The sequence below is a fragment of the Toxotes jaculatrix genome, chromosome 23 (assembly GCF_017976425.1).
Source record: "Toxotes jaculatrix isolate fToxJac2 chromosome 23, fToxJac2.pri, whole genome shotgun sequence".
In the NCBI taxonomy this organism is placed as follows: domain Eukaryota; kingdom Metazoa; phylum Chordata; class Actinopteri; family Toxotidae; genus Toxotes; species Toxotes jaculatrix.
This window is the reverse complement of record NC_054416.1, coordinates 10,071,829-10,095,840: the sequence shown is the minus strand read 5'-3', so window position 1 is coordinate 10,095,840 and position 24,012 is coordinate 10,071,829. Positions and strand designations below refer to the sequence as shown.

The following is a 24,012-nucleotide window of genomic DNA, read 5'->3' as shown; positions in this document are numbered from 1 at the left end:
TCATGCCTGTTTCTTTGTTATACAATTCTGCCATTTAGCATCCCCGTCACTCCCTGTTTCTGTTCCTGTTCAGTCTCTCTGTGTCTCTCTTTTTGTACTTCTTAGCCCTGTGGTTGTTTTTTCAGCCCTGCAGTCCCAGCAATTTTCTCTGCCAAGCATACACACTCACACAAACACACCCTATGGTCAGAGTCCTGCGCCCACACACACACATACACACAGAAGCACATGCACATTCTGACTCTTGCCAGAGAATCCCTGTGATCAAACCCCCGTGGACTGCACACGCCCTATAATCACGGCTCGGAGACCTACCGTGAGCTGCGGCAACAGGCTGCTGGTCCTCTGCCCTGCCATGCCCATGATTAGAGCCTAAACAGAGGACAGAGACAACCAACTAACCCCCCCCCCCCCCCCCCCCCCCCCCCTTTACTCTCTGCTCCCCATCTACCCTGGGCCTCCCTATTCCAGTGGCCCCCACCCTGCCACGCCGAGACCACATTAAAAGCCTCAGTCCTTGGTTCACTGACCAATGAGTCAGTGAGCGGTAGAAGCTCCAGGGTGGGTCAGCTAGGGTGCCACTTTTCCATATATTTAGTCTGACTGCAAGTTTTTAAACACTTTCTAAGCAGACTGACTGAATTAACAGCTACACATATATAAAGAGTTAGAGCATGGGAGGTCTTTTATGAACTTGTTAAATTAATTACACTATCCGGGGATTATTCCTGTGAATATATGTGCCATTTTGCCAATGACTGGTAGCCTCGGTTTCACACCACTGCTCTTTTTTGAAGAAAAAACAAAACAAAACTTGGTTTCCCATGAATCTAGTGTTTCCTCTGTGTGTGCTATGTTTCTTTTTCTTCTTGCAAAGAGGATAAACATGTGGGAAGTGATAAAAAGTGTGGTTTCAAATGAGTTGTTCACTCCTTTCCACCATCTGCCACTGAAAGAGACAAAGTTCTGGAAGAACAGCGCCCTCCTTCTTCTCTGTTCTTTACTGTTGATCAGAGGCTGTTACAGGGAAGGAGAGAAAATTTCTATCTAATAAGCAACTGAATACTGAATTATGAAACATGTTCAGAACGGAATATTTAGTGTTGAAAGTTAAATACCATAGTTTAGAAGTAGAAACTATCTGAATTTATGTGGTTTGAATTTCTCTTTGAAATTTCCAAAAGGTGATTTGAGGTTTGTTTTTTTTTTTTTTTGTTTTTTTTAATTTCAGGAATCTTTTAGCTTCACAAATTCAGATGTAAGATTCCAGTGTCTCTTCCGAGCTTCTCTTTTAAGGCTCATGTGAGATCTGATTCTGGGCTTTATCCTGGAATGCATATCCTTGGCAGCATGTGTGTTGAATTTCACCAACCCAGTCTGCACAATGTGAAAAATAACCACACAACATGTACACACAGACACACATAAGCTCACTCGCTTGTTACTTTGGTCGTCTTTGCTGGCACGCTGTATGCATGGCCTCATTTTGCCCAGTAGTTTACCCTCTGATTGGTCAGAGGGCATTGTTAAACTCAATTAGAGCAGTGACCTCTGTGCATGATTGGATACTGCTCTGATGGCAGTATCAAACTAATGAAGTGAATTGAAATGATAATTCAGCCTCAGACTGTCCCATGAAGCAGATTAGCAAACTCTTGTCCAGTATGGAAGAGAAAGGCTGGTCAGATTTTACAACAAATCTGAGAGATTGCCTGATTGAATGCGGTAATGCCGTCTTTGTAGCAGTCAGCTGCAGTGAGATGATAAGTGCGGTTTTAAATTTGTTTTCATGTTTGAAATGTGGCGTGTTTCTGCGGTGTCACCTCAGTTCTGTCCTGTTAGATCAGTTCTGCTAACATCTGTCTCACAGCTAATATAGATTCATAAAAGCTTACATCAGTCTAAAGGAGACCCACCCATGAGAACCTGTGACCTGTTTGGAGTCTCAGGCCCAGAGGTTTAGAAACTTGACTCTGACATAATGAATGCAATGAATGCACACTGCTGTGGAAGAGTGATGAGCCAGTTCCTGACTGCACTAGCTCAGGGTAATCTGGTATGATACACACACACACACACGCAGAGAGACACACAGACAGACACACACACATGATGTCAGAGTGATTAAATCACTAATAGCTTGCGGAGGAGACAATGTGACTCACACAAGCTCTCCATCTCAACTCACATCTCTCACCCTCCCTCTCAGTACTCTTTCCAGGACAGTTCTTCTTCTCCTCTCCATCTGACACATTTAACTCATCATCTCTTTCATCTTTCTGTCTCCCTATGTTCCCCTGTTCTCTCCCTCTATCGTCGTTCTCTCTTCCTTTATCTTTCCCCAACTCTCTCCATCGCCAGCCTAATATCATGCCCTGATCTGGCCCTCATTCCTCAGCATCCTTCCATCTATCACTCTATCCTTCCTCTCCTTTATTAATCTCTGTAGATATCTTCTTCGTCTCCCTCTTCGTTTTACTGGATGATATATCATCCTTCGCCTTCTTATCATTCACCCTTTCTTTCCTTTTCACCTCTTCCACTCTCTCCTTCGCTGCATGGCTTCTTACCGCTTCATCATTAGCCCTCCATCTTTATCGCCCTTCACTTTGTCATTGTTCCTCTGCATCCTTCTTTCCTTTAAGTTCATTGCTCCTTTTTTCTCCTGTGTGTGTGTGTGTGTGTTTCTGTGAGTGAATGTTAATAACAGATAAAGTGGGAACAAAGTGTGTTTGTGGGAGAAAAGGAGGAATTAAGAACGTTTGGCCTGTATCTTTTTAGCATAGGGCAGACCTTGAATACACACACGTACACTGTACGAGTGCACACACGCCTACACTTTTTGTAAGCCATTATTAGTGCACTACATGGCTTGTGATTATTGATTTCTTTAGCGCGCCATAAATGCATTGCCAATAAAGCTTAGCATAGAGACGACTCTCAGTTTTAATGGCCTACCAAGGGGGAGAATCACGGGTGAAGGGTAAACTGGAGACAAATAGTCTAGAGAGAGAGAGACAGGCATGTGAAGGAGAAAGAAGACATGAAGAAACAAATATCCTGCATTGTATGTATGAAATTGATCTAAGTGCATATTGAATGAAGAGACAGAGACAGGATGGTGGTGGGAGGGATGTCTGTGACTGAAAATGCCGTCTGATAAGAAACAATAGAGGTGAGATGCAGATTAGTGGAGGCACAAAGATGGATAAAGAACCAGAATGAATGTTTATTCATATTTACTGGGTGTGTAAAGAGGCAACTGCTAAAATGTTATTATTAAGTCAAGTTTTGTGTTTACAATTTGTTGCTCTGAACCCAAGTTGACCAAAAATTTGTCAGTGCAACCTTTACTTGCATTAAAATGGTCGGACATGACAATAACTTGTGGAAAATGCACAGTTTGATATCATGCAGTGAGTGTTGTTTCCTTCTGAATGGGTTGAAACTGATATTAAGCCTGAGTATAGAACATTTAATGGGAATTTTTCCTTTCAGAGAGTGAGATGGTCTCCGAGGACTGAAGCTTGAGATCAGTGTTGTGTGTGAGGCATGTAGCCATAGTTTCAATTGGTCCAGTTTGTTGGATAGAAATCTATGACATGCAACACTAGACCTCCATTTTTAACACATAACCCTGTTTAACTATTCCTAGTGGTTTTCAAAGAACATACCTTATAATTCATAAACCTCCGGTTAATGCAATAATGAATGGCTGTGTTTTATCATGTCCCTAAATCTTATTACATTATTCACAGATACAAAATGCAGCAGGGAAATTGTATGGTCAATAACATTAGCTTTTATAATTCATTCTGTCCTACTTGATGCAGAGTAAATCTTTGTGGCTTGTTCACTTTCCTCACTCTCATTTACCCTGATGGTCGATGATTAAAACCTCTCACGACCTCCAGGTTATAAACACACTTGTGCAGGTATTGTGAGTGATAGATAAAAGACAGATAGATGGATGAAGGGGACACAGGAGGAGAAGGAAGGTGTCAGAGGAAGATGAATAGGTCCAGGGACAGGCAGTAAATGAGAAAAAACGTTGGAGAGAGAGAGAGGGAAAGATAGAAAGACAAATGCATGGGGGGGGGGGGGGGCGACAGACACAGACAGAGTCAGGGGAAAGAGAGACAGATGAATTGCTGGGAGAAAAAAAGACAAGTAGGGTGAGGAAGGCAGGAAAGGGCAGGTGGAGGTGAGGAGAGAGAACAGGAGCAAATGATGGCTAGAGGGAAGGAAGTAAAACAAATAGGGCAGGAGGAAGAGATGAAGGAACAATGGATGAGGAGAATGGCTCACATTTAGTAAGGCCAACTGTTGGCACCCTGGGTGGTGAATGGAGGGATGAGAGGAGGAAAAGAGGATAGAGAGAGAGAGGAGAAACAAGTGGGGGAGATTGAGGGGCAGGAAATAGAGAAGAGTGGTAATTTCTCCTGTGCCAGGGGCAGGGAGAGAATTAGGATGTGTGTGTGTGTCTCTGTGTATGTGAGTGAAAGCCTTTGGCAGTCGGCTGCATTCAGGCTTGGCAGCGGTTGGCATGACGATATATATATTTATATATATCCCACAGCTTAAAGGCTCTCACCTTGAGCTGCTAATGTCGGTCAATCAAACCAAGGTGCCACTACACGTAAAGCGGATTGTCTGTATTTGTGAGGACCATCTCTAATTACATTTATTCTCTAGCAGCAGTCCACCAGTGGGCCGGCCGTTACAAACTCATGCTGTGTAGCCAAATATTGTCTAAACCCGCTTAACTTTACTTTAAATTCTAGTGTACATCAAGATTGAATTGCCTCCTGGTCAAACCGGATAACTGGCCCATGGCCCCAAAACTCCAGAGGCTGTGAAAGTGGTTTGTTCTCATTTAATTGAATATTTGTTCAAAAATATGCTCCATTAAGTCAGAGATAATACTTTACATTCAGTTCTAACATAGTGATGATGACTGTGATTATTCTAGCATTAAAAAACCAGTAGAAATAGCCACAGTGTAAGGACATGGTGGAGATCCCAAAGTTTTATATTTGCATTTGATGAAACAGGCATAGAAATCACTTGGGATTGAATGTGTCAGTCACTGTAAACATTAAATACCTTTAATGAAGAATTTGACAGTGTGGAATAAGATGACTTCAACAGCTTCAAGTCATATTAAGGGGAAACAAAAGAGGAAAACTGACCCCAAACTGAATGTTATAATGTCCAATGCAAACAATATTCTGTAGAAGCCTGTGAAACTGATTTTGCCTGTGTGATATGACGTTCTTCAAACAGCTTGGATCTCCATGGCAGCCCCCATTTGACCAGAACATAAATATGTGATGAGAATCATTAAAACATACATGAGAACAGACAAGATGATAGAGAAAGAGAAAGAGAGGAGGGGAGTGAAAGAACAAGGGATGACAGCAGAAGAGGAAGAAGGACGAGTGCCTGTCACTCATTTATTTCTCTCTGCCTTCAACACTGCTTGTTTTTCACAGTTTTTCCACCCCTAATAAAGACGGAGGATGAATAAGGAGTAGTTTAGATGAACTAATGTATGTGTGTTTGGGTGTTTCTGTGTGTTTTTGTCTGTTTCTAATTCTTTTTTTTTTTTTGCAAATTCTCTTTGTCTCTCGCTTTCTTTGAAAATTGTTTCCCCACCCTGCATTTTACTTGCTTTGTCTTTAATCTCTTCATCTGTTGGTGCCTATTTACTGATCCATCCTTCATCCTTACATTCATTGACTTGTTTCTTTTTCTTTTGTGTATTTCCATACTCTGATTTTCTCTCCCAAATCCCCTTTTCTCTTCTCCTCCATGCTCACGTCCATCCATCCATCCCTCCCTCCCTCCATCCATCCCTCCATGTCTGTATGCATCTCTGCTTGCTGTAAAAAACTGAGGGTAATGTATAATTGAAAGCCACTAAAAGGGTTTGCAATAGGGGGAAGAGCAGAACTGGCAGCCTTAACAGTCAAACAACGTTTTCTGAAACACAGCAACAACATTGGGAGAACAGGGTGGCCATTACGTATTTTGGTTGTCACCATGGTAACTGCCTAATGACAGCTTCAACACTGTCCAACTAAAGAGTCTGGGACTGATGATACTGTATGGGCCTCGTGCGAGTCCAGTTTACATGTCAAACATTTGCCGCGTTTCCTTGTTTATGAAAAGTAGAGAAAAATGAAAAATATAAGAAAACAGATTTGGAGCCTATAATTGCACTGCAGTAACATCTGCCTGTTTCTGATGCCTGAGGGACAAAATAAACTGCTGCCTTGTAAGTGAATAACAATTATTATAACGAGCGAAAGTAGTTGTCACTGTTCAGGTGAAGTTGTCTCTTTCTCTTATTGCACCATTTTCCAGGACTGATCTGTACTCCGGTTCTTCCTGGGAAGGATGCAAAATGGCTGACAACACAACCTGTTACATAAACTATTACATAAAGTCAAAGTGTTTGGTCAAACCCCTGATCCATGATGAGCAAGCTACATCAAAAGACTCTCAGCTGAGTCACAGATTCATGCGCTCTCTTGAGGTCGGGCGATTCCCTTCGGAGGCAAACCGCGAGCTGTGATTCCTCTGTACCCAGAACCTGTTATACTATGAGGCTTGGATCCCAATATGTTCTTTTCTCGCTTTCTGAATGGACACAGATTACGCACGGAGGGCAAACTGCCATGTAAAAATGGCAAGAGTCTGGGTCTGTCTGTCTCATACGATTGAAGTCATGCGCCTCTAATCTTCAGCTACACTAAGCCCTCATTCCTGATTCCCCACTGTGTCAGTGTGAATCAAATTCTGTTTCTTTTTTTCCATGCATAGTAGATAAAAGGTGTTAATGAAGTGTGCGCTGCTGTGAATGTGTTTACGTTATATGTATGGTTGATTCAAGCTCTTATGCACAAATACAGAGGCTGTTCATTACTAATTCATTTACATTCACTCATTTTTGATCATTTTGCATATTTCCTTTAAATTTTAATGCTTCTTCTCTCCCTCTCTTTCTTTTTTTTTTTGCTCCCCCTTGAAAACTGTTAAGTGCAGTCTTTCCCTCATGAGATCCTCTCCAAGTAACGCATCTCACACACACACACGAGAGGCAGAAAGAGAGGTGGGGGTGCACAACACTCACAATTAGAGCACACAGATCAGCAGAGACAAGCAGCATTTTTTTTACTTTCCTGCTCTAAATAGAAATATATTTATCAAAATATGGCACCAGAAATAACAAAAATACCTACAGATTAATCCTCCCATGTAAATCCAAAGAGCTACATTCTTTTTTGTGTCTTAGTCTCTTTTGCAACAGTGGCAAACACCCAACACCCGTCCATGCAAATGAAGCACATTGAATTTGAATTGATAAAGAGGGAGAGGGAGAGAAGTTGCGGGGGATTGATGATGATCAGAAATGAATGTGTCTTCCTTTCTCTTTGCATGTGCACCGTGTGCTGCTTGTGTTATACTGCTGCCAGTCTGCATGTGTGTACTACATTATATGTACGTGTCAGTTCCTATTTGTTCTACTCTACTTTTAACCCGATGGGAGACGTCATAGCAGTGCCCGCACGCTTTCTCAGCCTAGTGCAACCTTCACGTGGACAATGCTTGGGATCAAACCTCGTCACTTCCCATATTTCTCTCCAAAATCACGGCCTCTCTTTCTTTACTCCTTATTCTCCTCTTCTTTCCCCTTATTTCACTTCCATACCTCCGTCTTCTCTTTCTTTCCACTTCCTCCTTCGTTTCCTCCCATTAATTCTTTTTTGACTTATGCCATTTTCTCCCCTTCTTTCTCCGGCTTTATCTGAGCCTCGTCTTCTGCCCCTCATGTCTTTTTCCGTCAGTCTTTTCCTTTATCCTCTCTTCCTTGTTTTGCACTTTTCTTGCTACCATTTTTTTCTCATCCTTGCTTCCATCCCTTTTTTTTCTCCTCTATTTCCAGCGGGTAACAGTACAGTAGCTCCTCTGGATTATAGTACATTATGCAGATTTCTGTGAGTGTGCATGTGTGTGTGTGTGGGGGGTGATGCATGCATGATGTGATTTGTGACATAGTTTAATCCTACACAGCTCAATACAGATAGGAGGGCATTAGCACGCACATACTGTGTGTGTGTGTGTGTGTGTGTGTGTGCTATCCAAGACTGATCTGAAGACATACTTTAGTATGTACAATATATGAGGTGCATAAGCAGTTGTGATGTGTGTGTAGATACTGTATGTCTGTGTGTGTGTGTGTGTGTGTGGGCGGGATTGATACTGTACTGTGTATTTTCCTGTCTTCATGGTTTCCATGCCAACCATACACCCTCCATACTGTTTCACCCCCCTAAGTGTTTCAGATTCAAACAGCCTTCCTTCCTCCTTTTCATCCTCTCTCATCTGTCATTCTCCTAATTCTTGTTCCTTCCTTTCCTGGATGCCAACAGGGAGCCTGTTTCAGGCAAGTTCTCTCAAGTCTCAGTCATGGGTTTGCACACAGATGGACTGAAGCTGGGTTTATGTTCTCCATCAAGGTGTTCTGGCTGCTCCATCATCACAGAAGAAGCCTTTTATGAAGCAACTGGATTATAGTTCAGTGAAGGATTTCACACACTAATTGTCTTAGCATCATTGCCATGCCGAATATAGCAAGATCACAAAACACAAATTAACAGAAAGTTATTTATATGACAGTTTTTGTAAGCCAAAAATAAGCAGTTACAGAGAGTCTAATGGTTTCTAATGTGGGACATACTGTAAACATTTACGCCCCCAGTAAAGATTCAATCTGAGATCAAACCTAGTGATTTCATTCTGTATTGCCGAGAACAAACTGAAATCACTCTGTGAAATGCTGTCCACAATATATTTTAACAGATTATCTACAAGGTCCAACTTAATCATGTGGCCTACATTTAGCATGGAATGAAAAGGCAGGTGGTTGTATATGGGGAGGAAATTGTTACCCTTAGATTTTTTTTTCCATTAATTGTTTCCAGCAATTTAGAAAATTGGAATGACTGTTTGATGATGTTTCTTACCTTCCTTGGCAAGTTCTATCACTTTAAATTGACCTAATTTAGATTGTCTGTGAACATCAATCAAAAATTTGAAGACAAGTGTTCCCAAAAGTAGCATCTCTGGCAGCTGCTCCATGTAAACAAACACTAGCTGTGCTAACAGCTTTGGCAGCTTAGTCCCTGAAACACAGCTGATATGTGACGTTAGTCCAAAACTCTGTTTGCTGTTTGAAAATCTTTGCAAAAACATGAAAATTTCCGATTGATTTGGTAAACAGTGAAATCTTAGGAGGTGAGATTTAGTGGAGAAAGCATGAGGCCTCCTAGCTCTATCTTTTCCACTTCTACTCTCAACTCAATTGCCATTTTTTTCTCTCACTTCATACCCTGTCCCCTTCCCCATCCTCCTCATCCCATCATCTTGTTCTCCTCCTCTTACCATCCCGCTGTCATAGCCTAATCCTCCTCTTTCCACACCTTATTCTGTTTCTCTTCCTCGCCCTCAAATCATCTCCTGCACCTATCCATCTCTGTCTTCCCACACTCACCAGAGATGCAGCTTTATTACTCACCACAGCTGGAGACCACTTAGCACGAGTGTGTTTGTGGGTGACACAGAGTGTGTGTTTTGTGTGGTTTCTCATTATGCTTTCCATGATATCATTAAGAGGGGTAATATCTCTCCCCTTAAGAGCTTTTTATCTCTCTCGCTCCCTCCGTTGGCCTCCCTCAAATTGTTTTGTTTGTGTTGCCTCTACTTGGACGAGAACAGCTGAATCAAGGATTTCTTTCAACCTACCTGCTCTTGTAGAATTGTGTGTTCGGGGGTGTGTGTGTGTGACAAAGACAGACTTAGACCGACTCATATCACTTGATCGCACATATCTCTGCTCTACGTTTTTGCCTTTCTGCACTTCTACTATCTCTAAATACTAAAAAGCTGCTGTGGCGCAGATTCCCACTGACTCCGGTGTTAGCAGTTTTCACACTGATTTATTTACTTTTGAAGTTGTTCCTAATAGTGAGACCATAGATGCTGTAGAACTTCATTTAAAAAAAAAAAAAAACCTCCGTTATTAAATTATCAGCATTAAAGATAATCAAAAAAAGTTCAGTGGAGGTATTCGCAGCCTGCAGTTCAAAGAGTATTAGCTCCATATACAGTCAGTATAATCTGCTGTTTAAAGGCAAATAAAATGTTATAGGGTAATTGAAACCTGGTGTAATGTGATTGTAATTTCACAAGCTATTGGTTCTTTACCTTTCAAGCCTTTCTCTGAGTTTTGCAGTGTACTATCCACCATTTTCTCAAAGGTTTCAAGAAATGTAGCAGACTGCAGTTCTCCCTTTTGGACTGCAAATTACTGTGATCCTGTTTTTGTTGTTGTTGCTGTTGTCCTCTACCATTCTGGTGGTCAGCTGAAATTCTTTGCAATATGTGGTACATATGTCCTCCTCATCACCTCTTGTCCACCTGCCTTACTTTGAGTTAAGCAAAGACAGAGTCAGGCGCAGTGGACTGCATGTTTGGCTTTAGGAAAACAGCGGCCTTGTGACCGACATTGCTGTTCAAGTTTTACACTTTCAACTATCATTTTTTTTATGATCTCAGTTTTGCTATGCTGCGGCAGGGCTCTCACAACTGTGTGTGTGTGTGTGTGTCTGTGTGTTTGTGTGTGAGAAAGAGAGATTTAGAGGTTTCCGCTAGAAGCAGAAACGGTAAAACTAGAGTGTGTATATAAATCAGCCTCACTCAAGAAAATGAGTTGTTTGCTGCTGCAGTTCTCCAAGATGCTTTCTCTCTCTCTCTCTCTCTCTCTCTCTCTCTCTCTCTCTCTCTCTCTCTCTCTCTCTCTCTCTCTCTCTCTCTCTCTCTCTCTCGCACACACACACAAAGACATGCACACAGTCACAGCACCTGAAAATATGGTGGGCAATCTTTCATTGCCTGAAAACACACATATGCGCACACGCACGTAAACACTGGGCCTCCAGTGGCTGTAAATCAAAAGTAGAACTGGAGCCAGCAGAAAATGGAAAGAGATGGAGACAGAGATATAAAAGGAGGTTTTGTCCATTAAGTAATGCAATGAGGTCTCAACTAATCAAATCAAACTGTCGCTCAGTCATTCACCTCTGTAAGAACTTTAAAGTCACATGCAAGCACACAAACACACACACACACTCTCTGCAGCGATATAAAACTTATCCATTAAGCTAATTTACAGCCCACTTGACTGTTTGGGGCTTTTCAATCATGAGTACCTTTTGTTTACCTTTTTTTTTCCACTGTCAATCTTTTTTACTTTTCCTTTCTCAGTCTCTATTTCTGGCAGTGCAACTGCTGTGTTCAGTGAAGTTGGTATGTGTGTATGTGTCTGTGTTTTTTGTCAGTGTGTTGACAGACCGGGGCTCTGAGGCTACTGTCTGACAGAGGAAGTTTCTGGGGAGCAGGTGTCAGAAAGTAACGAGGTAGAAATGTAGAGAGGAGGCGAGACAGAGCGAGAGGGAATGAAGAATCAAGGTGTTACAGAAGTAATGTGTTGCGTTTAAGATTGGATCTGTATGAAGAACAGCATAAATTCAATAGATTAACAACTTTGCATTCTACACGTTTTCTCTCTGGTTATGCTTCTGTTTGTCTTTTGGTCTTTAATATGGTGCTAAAGCAGTTTTTGGACTAATAAACTCAGGGAAGGCCACAGTGCACGACCAGTTCTTGAATCATGTTTGTCTTCACAAACATTTTCAGGGCATCTTGTGTTTGACTGGAAACTTGGATTATGGGTAGTTATTAGGAAAAGCAAATGCAAATGCTGCACTGAAGCTGCAGCCTACCCAGCAGCAAAGATCTGACCTACTGGGAACAAAAACAAAAGCAAACTAAGTTGGTCAGGGTTGTGTTGTGTGTATGAGCCCAAGAGCAGATGCTGGCAAACAGCATTTCCAATAATCACATTTCCAAACAGTGTACAGTGCTGTACACAACAACAGAACCCTGTACATCTCAAAGACCACCATCATAGCTCTGGGACTAGAGCTAATGTTGCTGACCTGTGTCGAGGTTCAGGACTCTAATCCTTAATATCAATTGTGTGTATATTAACATGTCTGACTAAAAGGAAAAAGAAAGATTTGATGTGATGAACAGAAAAAAGTTTGAAAGAGGAGGGGGAGGAGGAGAAGGGGCTAAAAGAGACCGAACGAGGGATGAGACAGAGCTGGAGAGAGGAGGGCACAGATGGCAGTGCTGCTACAGCCAGCACCAACTATGAATAATGAAAGCTCTACTGTCAGTGTGAGAGTATGTGTGTGTGTGTGTTGTCTGCGGTGTGTAAATTGGCTCGATTGGTGCATACATACGTTAATGAATCCCCCAAGTGTTTTGTTGGAATATGCTTTCATGCATGTTTGTGTACATTGAGCTGAACTGTTTGTGTGTTTGCATTGTGTGTGTGTGTGTGTGTGTGTTTGTGTATGTATCACTAGTGAAGCATGAGTGCATGCGGGGGTGGTTTGCTGTCTGTTCATACAAACCACAATCTGTGTAATGTGTATGATGTGCAACATGAAAAACATTATGTATACATATCCTTTATGGGTGTGTGTGCATATTGCTTATCGTTGTAGATTATATGATTTGTCTGTTTGTATATGCAAGGTAAATAGTGATCCTTCACTGTGTGTAGTGTGTGTTCTCCTGTCCCCCCGAGTGAACTCAGTGTGTATTGAATCATAACCCTTCACATCTCAGTGAAGTCTATTTATTACTCATACTCCTCTCCTAGCCTCTCTTTCCTTTTCTTCTTCACTCCTTTATGTCTCTCTAGTCCAACTCTATGTACGTCCTTTTTCTTTTTTCCCTAAAGTTTTCTTTTCCCTTCTCTCTCATCTTTCTTTATCTCCCTCTGTCCTCTTACCCCTGTCTTCTCCCTGTTGATACATTTTTCCATGACAGTGATAACGGTGGCAGATTTACCATCAGACTTTACCACTGTCATTTCAGGGATAAATCAGTCCTTGATTTCAGAGGGAAAAAAGCAGGCCTCTCATTTTTAGCCAACAACTGCTGAAATGACTCTGGCAGTTTTTGTCAGCTGTAGCTAGGAGGCTAATTAAGTTGTCATTAGCTCAAAGAGTTGGTTAAAAACACAGTTTTTGGCTCAGTTCTGACTGTTATTTCACTCCAACACAACCATTTGGCTGTAAAACTCACTTGTTAGTATTTTCAGACATATGTTTTCACTTTTGTCACTACAAGAGGAAAAGCTTCCACGATGAGGACTAACTATTGTGTTTGCCAAACATAACGTTATCTCTGGTAATGTTGGCTGAGATTGCAACACTTTCCCAAATCCAGTAAAGAGCAGGACAGTTACTAATGTAGCTTTAACTCTGATGGTAACCAAGACTAGTACAGTGGGGAGATACTAGTTAAAGCCCCCATTTCTGTTCAAGTCATTTATATGGAACTCAGTTTTTACAATATATTGTTAGTTAAGATAAAAAATACAGGCTGGTGACTGGAAATGATCAAAGCAAAGCAGTCAGCTGTAAGATATGAGTCTTAACATATTTCATTTCCCTCCTCCCTCTTCCTTAAATGAGTTTGCATGTAGTTGTAAAATATTTTTTCCTCCTGTTTCACATCTGACTAAACAATATTTTAATTTCGTTTGCAACGTTGTTGAGAGTTGGCTGCTCAAGCTGATGTAATGCTGGAAATAGCAAAACAAGCCAGTTTCATCCCCTGTTGCTGTGACAGCTCACCAATGAAAACAATGTGCTTCCACTTCTCTACACCTCCGTCGTTCTCTCACATCCCTCTCTTCCGCCCCCCCCCCCCGTCCCCCCGTTTTTCTCTGTTGAACCGAAGCCTATTTGCGGCGTCAGAGTCAACATGGCTGACAGTGAAGCATATGATGACACAACCTGGTGGAAATGAACACTCTCTCTTCCTCTCTGCCTGTCAGATACAGGTGGAGTGTTGAAATGAAGATTATATACTGTACTCTGGGTGAAACAGGCCAGAAGGAGACTGATGAGATTTACCTAGAAGCACCAACACCTGTACATATGTCATGTGGCTTTTTTATTGTACCCTGAACATTTTAAAATTTGGGATATTTCAGAATTAGTCATGATTTTCTGATCATTAGCTTTCCTTCACTCTTACTGCAGACACTATTAAACTATACCAGTTCAAACTTGCATACCACGTATCACACAGGACTGAGCTGCTTTCAAAACCCTAACACCAGCTCTACAATGTAGAACTGGTTTCTGTTGAAGGTGCTCAATGAAGTTTTTGTCCACTAGAGGCGCTATGGAGCAGCATTTTACTCTGTTTTGTTTGTATCATTTACATGTACAAAAGGACACAAATGGCCACGCAAAGACATGGATGACGTAAAGCTCTTGCATGATTTCAATTATTTAAAACACTGGCTCTGCAGATGTTTTCTATAGAAGAGACAAAGCATTAAGCGTGTGTGTTAGGGTTTAAGGATACCCACAGGAAATTCTAAGTCCGAGGAATACTGGATTGAACTTTCTTCACACTATTTGCAAATGAGCTTTTCTTTAAGTGACATAGTGATGAATACACAGTATGACAAGAATGTTTTTGATCTTTTGTCCATGGAGAATTTTTCCCCCTCTACTTGTTAACGTTTGGCTGTGGCATGCGTCCCCTCAGAACTCTTTGCGCTGCACTTTGGGGCTTTCTCCTGGGTGCTCCTAATTGAAAATGTCTCAACAGTGGCTGTGCTGCACGTTGCATCACTGTCAACTGTTGACAAATTAGCAGCCTCATGTAGTGTCTCGCTGAGCCACGCGGACTTGGCCAACTTCAGCCTTCATCCTCATCATCTTGTGCAAGAGAAAACAGAGGAGTGCAAATTTAATCATGTTGATTTTTGTGCTTTGTAATGTTATCCTTTTTGTTGCTTAAGGCTAGATAATGAGACAGGATAGTTTTGATAGGAATGCAGCTCACGTCCTCGCTGGTGTTGCTGTGTTCTGTGTCTGAGCAGCAGAAATGACCTCCTGTTTGATTACAGCCTGACGGGGGGGGGGACCTTCCCAGTTTTAATAGACTGTGCAAAACAGATTTGCTGTGAACACCCTTTTATTATGAAGGAGAGCATAAAACTAAAAAGGTTAATTGTCTGGAATGCACTCACTCAGTCTCATCTTTCGCTTCTCTTTTAACAGGAAGATCATCGAGGTGAAGATTATTGATGATGAAGAGTATGAGAAGAACAAGACCTTCACCATTGAGCTGGGAGAGCCGGTTCTGTTGGAGATAGGACAGAAACATGGTGAGTCTTTCTGTCTGTCTAATTTGTGAGTCTCTGTGTGTGTGTGGGTGGGTGTTCAAGGAGAATATCAAGAATTCAAGAGCAGGAGCAGGAACAAGGAGAGTGTGACAGACAGGATGGAGTCTTTGTTTAAGTGCCACCGGAGTCTCAGACCTCCTACACATCTATCTCTTATAAACAGGGCGAGACCTGCATTGATTGTCTGAAGCCTCTGATGTAAACTCAGATTAGCCTGGGCCATTTTGATCCACTAAGGACCTGACTTGCAAAAGAGCCAAGCTATGAGGTTTTTGATCTAATGGCATCCTTGTCACATCATGTTCCATCACACAGATAACAGGAAAACAGGATTAATAACCTTTCCCAATCAGTTCACTTTATTGCCATGTCCCGTACAGACATAAGTTAGATCATACTTAGTTCGTAAACAGCCAGATGCTGTTCTGAACACTCAGTGAAAACTGGGGTCATAACTGCGAAGGTTTCACTGAGAGAAGCAGCAAGAAAAGAGCAGATTGAACAGTTTTCAGTTCATTCCTGCCTAATGAACTATTCTGATCGAGTTCCTTTTTCAGAGGCCGCTCCGTGCTGTCATCCCCTGCTTTAAAAGTCTGCACGGTTACCAAAAAGCTTAGAAATCTATGAATCTAAAACATCTAATCCCTTCAAGATTTTTAAGAATGTCGGAAGCTTTAGTTGAAATTTAAAAAGGCTCATTACAGCAGGCAGACAGCTAATCTCAGCAGGTGACTCAAGGCTGAAGAGAAGCAATGCTGGAAGTCAATAAGTAATTTCTGCAGCTGTTTTTTTTCCCATTTTTTTTCAAATGAATTTTCCATTTGAAAAGGTTGAAAGTTTACAAGATGTCAGACAGACCAAAAGAAGTCTGGGGTAACTTTCCTTGTGCCATTTCACTTTATGAGACATTTTCTTTGCATCATTTAACTTCATTTCTCTCCTTTCTCATGATCATTAATTTACTGTGTATTTGCATTTTCTGTTTTCTGTATATCTAACATCTAAAACAGTGGTTCTCAACCTGGGGGTTACAGTGTATATCTGAGCCCCCTGAAAATAAATGAATAAGAAACGCCAGCCACTTCTGTTAACCTGCCAGCATGGAGGTTCAAGCCACAACCCGTCTTGACAAGCGTCCCACCCAAGCAGTGGAGGTTGCTCGTAACGAGGACAGGATCCCTTATCAGGTTCCTTTTTGTCAACAATAGTGATTGTGTTTGACGGAGCCCTCAGCCACAGTCTGGGATTGAAACCCCAGTGTCCACGGTGGTGGACAAGGGTTTTATCTCTCTCTCTCTCTCTCTCTCTCTCTCTCTCTCTCTCTCTCTCTCTCTCTCTCTCTCTCTCTCTCTCTCTCTCTCTCTCTCTCCCTCCCTCTCTCTCTCTCTCTCTCTCTCTCTCTCCCTCCCTCTTAACAACCAGACTCACACAGAGACTCTTCCTGGTGGTGTGAGAATCCACACTCTAGATGTCAGACATGAAAAGCCAACAGCCTGGGGCATGTTTCATTACAGAGGAATATAATTGGTTTTATAAAACACTGTCACAGAGCAAGTAGACTGACATTTACACACATAGTGTATAACATACTGTACAGTGTTTTTCACTTACAGCAGGTCTGCACTGATAACAGCTGATCCAATTAATGACTGTCACTGTGTGTGAAGAGTGAGTGAGGAGACGTGTGTAAGGGTCGTTTCATGGAACAAAGTGATGAATTCCTTGTGGGTATTCATATTTTGTGACAGCATGGGAAGCTTCATAGCTTGGATTCCCATGTGACACATCAGTGTTTGAATATTAGCATTTACATTACTGTCTTTCACCACTGATTGCATACATTTTCTAAACTGAAATCTCAGCAAAACTATTAAAACACGTCACGCTGCTCCGGTCCAAACCAGACAGATGAAAGAATTGAGCGATGCATGATTTGACTTCAGATGGAGTGCGAAAGCTGTCAAATCAGCGGAGCAATTAAGAAAAGAATGGGGAAAACGTGGTCCTGCTGATTGTGCAAACGACTGCAAAAATTTCAAAACATGCAGAGTCTCAACCGGAACCATCAGTGTTCTGGACACATTACTTGAAATGAGGTAAACCTGATGGAGTGGATGGTCTCCAGGGATATGACATTTGAAATGCAAAGGTTATTCAACACGATCTGTTTCATTAATGAAGGCAATATCTCTGAGTGGTTTGTAATGGATTTTTGAAAACAGTGTGAGCCACAGTGTAGTAAATAACTGTCTCAGTTTAGACTCCATTAAACACCTGACCCAGGGCTGTAGCTAGGATTATAGAAATACTTGCAACTTATATGTGACATGTTTTGGATAAGAAGTTTTGTTTTTTTTTTGGCTTGCTTTGGTTAATGAAGTGACTAGTACATAGGGTTTCCACTGTCAATCCTGTATGTTTAATGTTTTATATGCTACATATATGACCTTCACCTCCTTTCCTCCATTCCCCGGCTGTCCTACCAACCTCCTTTTCCTCTTTCACCTAACCTGGCCATCAGCAGGAGGGTCCCCCCAGATGAGCCTGGGTCTGGGTCTCACAGTGAGACAATTTTGACTGCTATATAAATAAAATTGCATTGAAAAAAACAAACAAAAAAAACCCTGATGTTTCTCTTGTTTGTTAAAACACATCTGCAGGGAAGCAAAGAAAGCAGCCTCCTTTCAAAATCAAAGTTTGTATTGAAGCAATCTGCTGTGTGTGATGGTTTTTTTTTTTTTATTATTATTATTAATCAAGTATGACATCTGTGACCTTATTCCTTCAGCCTCACCAGGAAAACAAACACAAAACACATGGCCGCATTAGGCAATATCTACCACAGGAAATGACATACTGGAGCTGTGGCTGACATTTCAAAATGAATGTAATAATATAGTCAGTGATCAATATCCTGACAGGCTATTTCCACATTGTATTTCAACCAAAATTGAAAGCTCAGAATAAAAAAATTGTGGTTACAAAATCCTCTATACCCCCCAAAATACCGAGGAGCCTAACCTAACCCTGAATTCACAGTGGTGGCTAGAGGCCTGCATTGAGCATATTTGTACTATATGTGTAAGAACAGAAAAGCTGACTTCCCATTATTGCATATTCCTAGGTGACTCCAATGAGAACAAGCCGTTGGTGGGAGCAGAGGAGGAAGAGGTGGCTAAGATGGGCTGTCCCAGTCTGGGTGAGCACACACAACTCGAAGTGATCATAGAAGAGTCCTACGAGTTTAAGGTGAGTGAGTGTGTTTGTGCACATGCTGTTTCCACTTTTCGGTTCTCGGAACATGTGCATGCGAGTGTTGTACCCTGATTTTGTACTTCAGAATATATCAGCAGCTAGTAAATTAGATTTGAAGTCCTGCTGAAATAGTGACAACCACCAGTTTGGCAGCCATGAAGTCGTCTGTGTTAAATATCAGCTAAAAAGTAAACTGACTTAAAATGCAAATTAGATCCAAAATGATTTAAAGTGAATGTCAACCGCCCCAGTCGGGAGGATGAATGATTCATTTTGTTAGCATGTAATGGACTCTCTAATGAGATGCTTGTCAGTTTGATGGGAGACATGCAAAAGACAACAAATAATTTATTCAAAGTGAGCTGTAATCTTATTTCAGTACACAACAGGCCTCATAAGAAGAAAAGTAGCTGGCACAGTCGACCATTCATCCAGCAAATTAGAAACTATATTGGCTAAGTCATTTAATAAATATTGTATATTAGAAGGAATGCGTTTTCAAATTTGATCATTTTGTAATTTAGCCAGGGAGAGTTACTGCTTGACATTTTGAGCGTGCAGCAAAAGAGACACAGCTAGACAAAACAATCTAGATCTGTCTGCCTCCTCCTCAGCTTTCATTACTTTGCACATTGTCATGTCATTTTGTCACTTTCCACAAGAGTTTGCCTGTAATCTGTGGTTTGGTTTTTGTCCTTAAAATGTAACCAATCACACTGTGTATGTTTGTTGTTGATTCCATTTGCTCATTTGTGTCATTTTGTACGTGTGTGTGTGTGCGTATGCAGGGAGCAGTAAATGCGCTTCTTAGGCGGGCTGAAAAGGTTATCCATCTTTCTCACTCTTTAGTTTGCCTCTGCATGCACTGCTAGTTCTTCTCTCTGCTGCTGGACTATACTGACCCATTGTAATGTATCAATCTATAAATCCTTAATTGTTACTGGAATTACTCTTGTTCAGACTGCTGATATATTTTGTGGGTTTTTTTTTTTTAAATGTTTTCTTTCACTTATTAGATAGTAAACAATGCTGGATTTTCTGCTCACAAAGCCCTGTCAGCTGAGTTATGATAATGACTGCTGGTGCGATGCTCTATAGCTGCTGCAAGCTGTTTTCCATCAACATCTTTTATTATTCCCCTTCCTCGCTGCTTTAAACAGAAAAGCCAGCCAGTCTGCCTGAAGGCCTTTCCTAGATTTCACGAGGAGCATCAGTAGAACATGGCATCGCAGCCAATTTCACAGCATCGTATTAATTAGTACATCTTATAGCACAAATTTATTTCATGAAATACTGGCTTTTTAAATGTATCTTTGAAACTAATGAAAGCTAATTGAAAGGGTTGAAATCAGTATTTTCCCCTATCTGTGTGGCTGCAAGTGAATTAACAACTTGAGGGTTGTGTCTTTCCTGTTCTGCCCGGTATGTATGCACATGCATATTTGCTTTTGTGTGTATGTGTGCGTGCGTGTTTAGAGTACGGTAGATAAGCTGATCAAGAAAACAAACCTAGCCCTGGTGGTGGGAAGCAGCAGCTGGAGAGAACAGTTTGTCAATGCCGTTACTGTCAGTGCAGGTAAAACACACACACTGGACATAACACATCATTTCGATTTATGAACACTGGTTCTGGTTGACAACTGTCTTTACTGCATTTTGAAAGGATGATGGATGATGAGTTTTCATCAGCATTTTTTTTATATGAACCTTTTCATGCATTTATCTGAATCTATTCAGAGTCTTCTTGTCATGCAGGTTGCACTGATCCTGATCCTGGTACCCAGGATTGACTATTTTTCCCCTCAGTTTCCTCTGTTAATACTATAGAGGAGGAGAGTTTTCTTTAGTTCTCCTTTAAAGAAATACGCTTCTTTGTTTTCTTGATAAGAGCTCGATGAGAACATAGATACCACTCTCATATCTGTCTCTGTTCAAATACAAGGCTGCCAACAGTTTGCTTTCGTTCTGCATAAAGACCGGAGACAGGGGGAAACATCTAGCTCGGATCTGTCTTGTGTTTTGCCTCTGAAGCTCACTAATTAACACGCTGTATCCAGTTTGTTTAATCCATACTCTACAAGCTACTTTTTGGTGAACAGCAGCTCCAGGAAGTCACCGGCTGTTCGCCAAGAAATAACTACAACACCCCAAAACCACAATTTGCCACAAGGTGTTGGCAGGCAGATGTCTTTGGAGAGAGACAAGTTAGCTGTATAACTGTAATCTTTATGCTGAGTTCAGCTAATCACCACCTGGCTCCAGCTCTGTCATTAGCAGAAAAGTATCAATCTCCTCGTCTAACTCGCCACAATAAGTGTATTTTAATATATTGAAGTATTTTTGGGGTATAAATTTTTCTCAAGTTATAATGTTGAATCCGTCAGTTCCGTCAGTCTCACTCTTTTTTGATTTCTTCCTCACTCAAACCTGAAAGGAGATGACGACGAGGAGGAGAGCGGCGAGGAGCGGCTGCCGTCCTGCTTCGACTACATCATGCACTTCCTCACCGTCTTCTGGAAGGTTCTGTTCGCCTTCGTCCCGCCCACTGAGTACTGGAACGGCTGGGCCTGCTTCATCGTGTCGATATCACTCATCGGCGTCCTGACAGCGGTCACCGGCGACCTGGCATCACACTTCGGCTGCACAATAGGACTGAAGGATTCGGTGACCGCTGTGGTGTTTGTGGCGCTGGGAACATCAGTGCCAGGTGAATGATTATATTAGTATAATTAAAATTCATTTTTCCTAGGAAATAGAAATATGTTCTCTGTGTTTGTCTTGTGTGCTTCTTTGGCAAAACTGGAACAACATCAAAGAAGAAATTAAAACTTTGTATTAAAGCACTATCAGACATATCTAATGTTATACGGGCTGACACATAAGGCATTTTTTCGTGTGCCTCCAAATGCTACTCAACTGGGGCTTGAAGCTTTCACATTATTTCCATAAATATGTCCAACAGAAGTATGATGAAAATGTATGAATGTATAACAATGTGTTCTACACCATTGCTGCAGTATCGTACTTTGATTCCTCTCCAAAAAAGTGAGCAGTAAGTAAACAGTAAACATGAAATAAAGTGTATATTTTCCTCGAATTTCAGATGTGAAATTGCACAAGTGAGTAAACAAATCAAAAGATGGACTGAGCCTCTCTCCTCCATCTCATTTCAATAGCAGCCGCCCTCAGTAAGCAGGCCTGAAATCAAAATTGAATTGTAAAACCCCGGCTCCATCAGAGCCTTCAGCCTGAGCTTGTCTAAGCCCGGAGGGGACGCATCGTCCCAGGGCTTTAATTCAATTCGCTTCCTCCTTCCTCTCGTCAGCCGTTTTATTGTTGCCCCTCCATATGATTTATAGAAATAGCTCCTTTGCTACTCTTCCAGGCAATAACTTTGATGCCTTGCGGCGAGGTCTCTGGAAATTAGCGTTTGAATCAATTCCTTCAACAGCCATATTATGTTGTGTGTTGGAATTGGAGGCTGTAAATTTGGATTTCATATCCATTATCAGAGCGTGTGTCCTGTCACAAGACATGTTGACGTTAATTTGTTGGCTTTTCTCACTTTTCACATTTTCTTCTTCTGATTCTCTTTTATTCAGCTTTGTTTTATCTCTTTCACCAACTCTCATTGTTTTCTCTCGCTTCTCTTCCGGTCTCCCTCCCCGTTCCTCCCTCACACTCTCATATTCCACCTCACTTATCTGTTACGCCTGCTCTCATGCCCCATCCTGGTCAATTTATTATTCTGAACAGATTCTCACTCTCTCTCTCTCTCTCTCTTCTGTCCTCTTATTGGATGTTGTGTTTTCACTATTGTATCATCCATCATTCCCAGATGTGGGGGTGAAAATGTGTGTTTGCTGTGCTGAGGTGGTGCAAGTTAGTGTGCGACAAGTTGGGCAGGTCATTATAACTTCCGCCGGGGAGCGTGTGCTCCTTTGTGTGCGATTGTGATCTCTCTAAAAGTTGTTTGAAACATTTATCTTCTCCCTTGTTTCCCTTTTTTCTGATGTACACCCTCTCCTCATCCTCCCTCTCAGTCCTCCTCCAGATTTATAAAAGCGTTTCTGCATTATTACATCAGAGACACACTCGAGGATTATCAGGCCACTTTACACCAGATTTGCAGATTCAGACAATTAGAGGCAAACGCTGATCAGAGGCTTGGTCTGAAGGTTGTGAGCTCCTAAATGTTTCTGACTGTTTCACAGGTTATGTGTAACCCTGATCCATTTAAATAGCATCAGTGTTGTCTCATATCTGTGTTGGTGATGAACAAGTCTCTCAGAGATCACAGATTTGTTCCACTTTAATACTGGTTAGAGTTTTTCTCTGCATGAACTGAGAGAGTCTTGATATTTTTGATTGGTGTCACATTCAAGACACTGACAGGACATGATCAGGGTTAAAGGGTCAGTTCACACACATTTCAAAATTCATATTCTCTCACTGAATCCCAGAGTCTTTCAAACACAAAATGTCCTGATTTACATTGACTCTTGCTTTTAATCATTTGGCAGATGCTCTTATCCAAAGTGAGGGGACAAAACTAAAGCTTCAGTACAGCAGGAGACCTTGACATTAGTACTAAGTACTAAATCTAGTCAATAAGATTTAAGGTTTTTTTTCTGTAAATTGACCACAGTCTGTAAAGCTACATTGATTTTTTTTCCACACTTTTCATGAACATTTCTGACATTTTTCTGTCTGTAACCAGAGCAGAGCAGCAACACAGTACTTAACTACAGCAATGTGATGACTTTTCCAGTATTCAGTGGTGCATGGGAATACAATTTGGAATTCAGAAATTACATTACAGTGAGTAATCCCAGTAGTAATGCGACAGTGATAAGCCTACATTGAGGAATACCAGAGTTCATAATTATGAGAGTGTGAAACCCTGGAAGAGAAAACCTGAGTGGTGAATGTACAATATAAGATGCAGTCAGTTTCTTAATTTGGGTATGATCTTCCTCTGTGTTGCCAGAATTCGTTAGTACAGTGTGTGTACTGTATGTGTGGAGGCAGTTTCATCATTCAGATTGAGAACCCACAATCCCATGCGCCCGTGTGTCAACACACACAAACTTTTCATTTCTTTTTGTGTGGTCTGTCACCAACAGGATTACAATTCATTCTCCCCCCCAAAAAAAGTTTGGAGGATATTTTTCGTGTTGGGATATGAATTTCAACTAATCTCACTGACATTCAAATGAGAATTAAGGCTCAACTCACCAGCTCGTCTAAAAATAGAAATAAGCCAAAAACGGGCTCACGATAACTGGCAGCTGTTTCCCTGGTGTTTCCTGCCAACCCAGTTGTAGAATCTTTGCTTTATAAATCCAGTTTCTCCTCAGATGTTCAGCACCAACAGGACCGCAAACCGCCCCTCCACCCACCCC

General features: G+C 41.5%; 1 protein-coding gene across 3 annotated transcripts in view; it reads left to right on the top strand.

Annotated features, from left to right (window-relative positions):
• LOC121176690 (sodium/calcium exchanger 1-like) overlaps positions 1-24,012 on the top strand; it is a 98,236-nt gene that overhangs the window by 66,913 nt on the left and 7,311 nt on the right. For 2 of the 3 annotated variants that reach the window (XM_041030731.1, XM_041030730.1), the window contains exons 12-16: positions 15,228-15,334; positions 18,477-18,601; positions 19,396-19,431; positions 20,084-20,183; positions 21,042-21,314. In XM_041030731.1, the coding sequence (XP_040886665.1) occupies positions 15,228-15,334; positions 18,477-18,601; positions 19,396-19,431; positions 20,084-20,183; positions 21,042-21,314 (641 nt within the window). The remainder of the gene's footprint in view (positions 1-15,227; positions 15,335-18,476; positions 18,602-19,395; positions 19,432-20,083; positions 20,184-21,041; positions 21,315-24,012) is intronic. The other variant, XM_041030732.1, reaches the window with a different exon arrangement.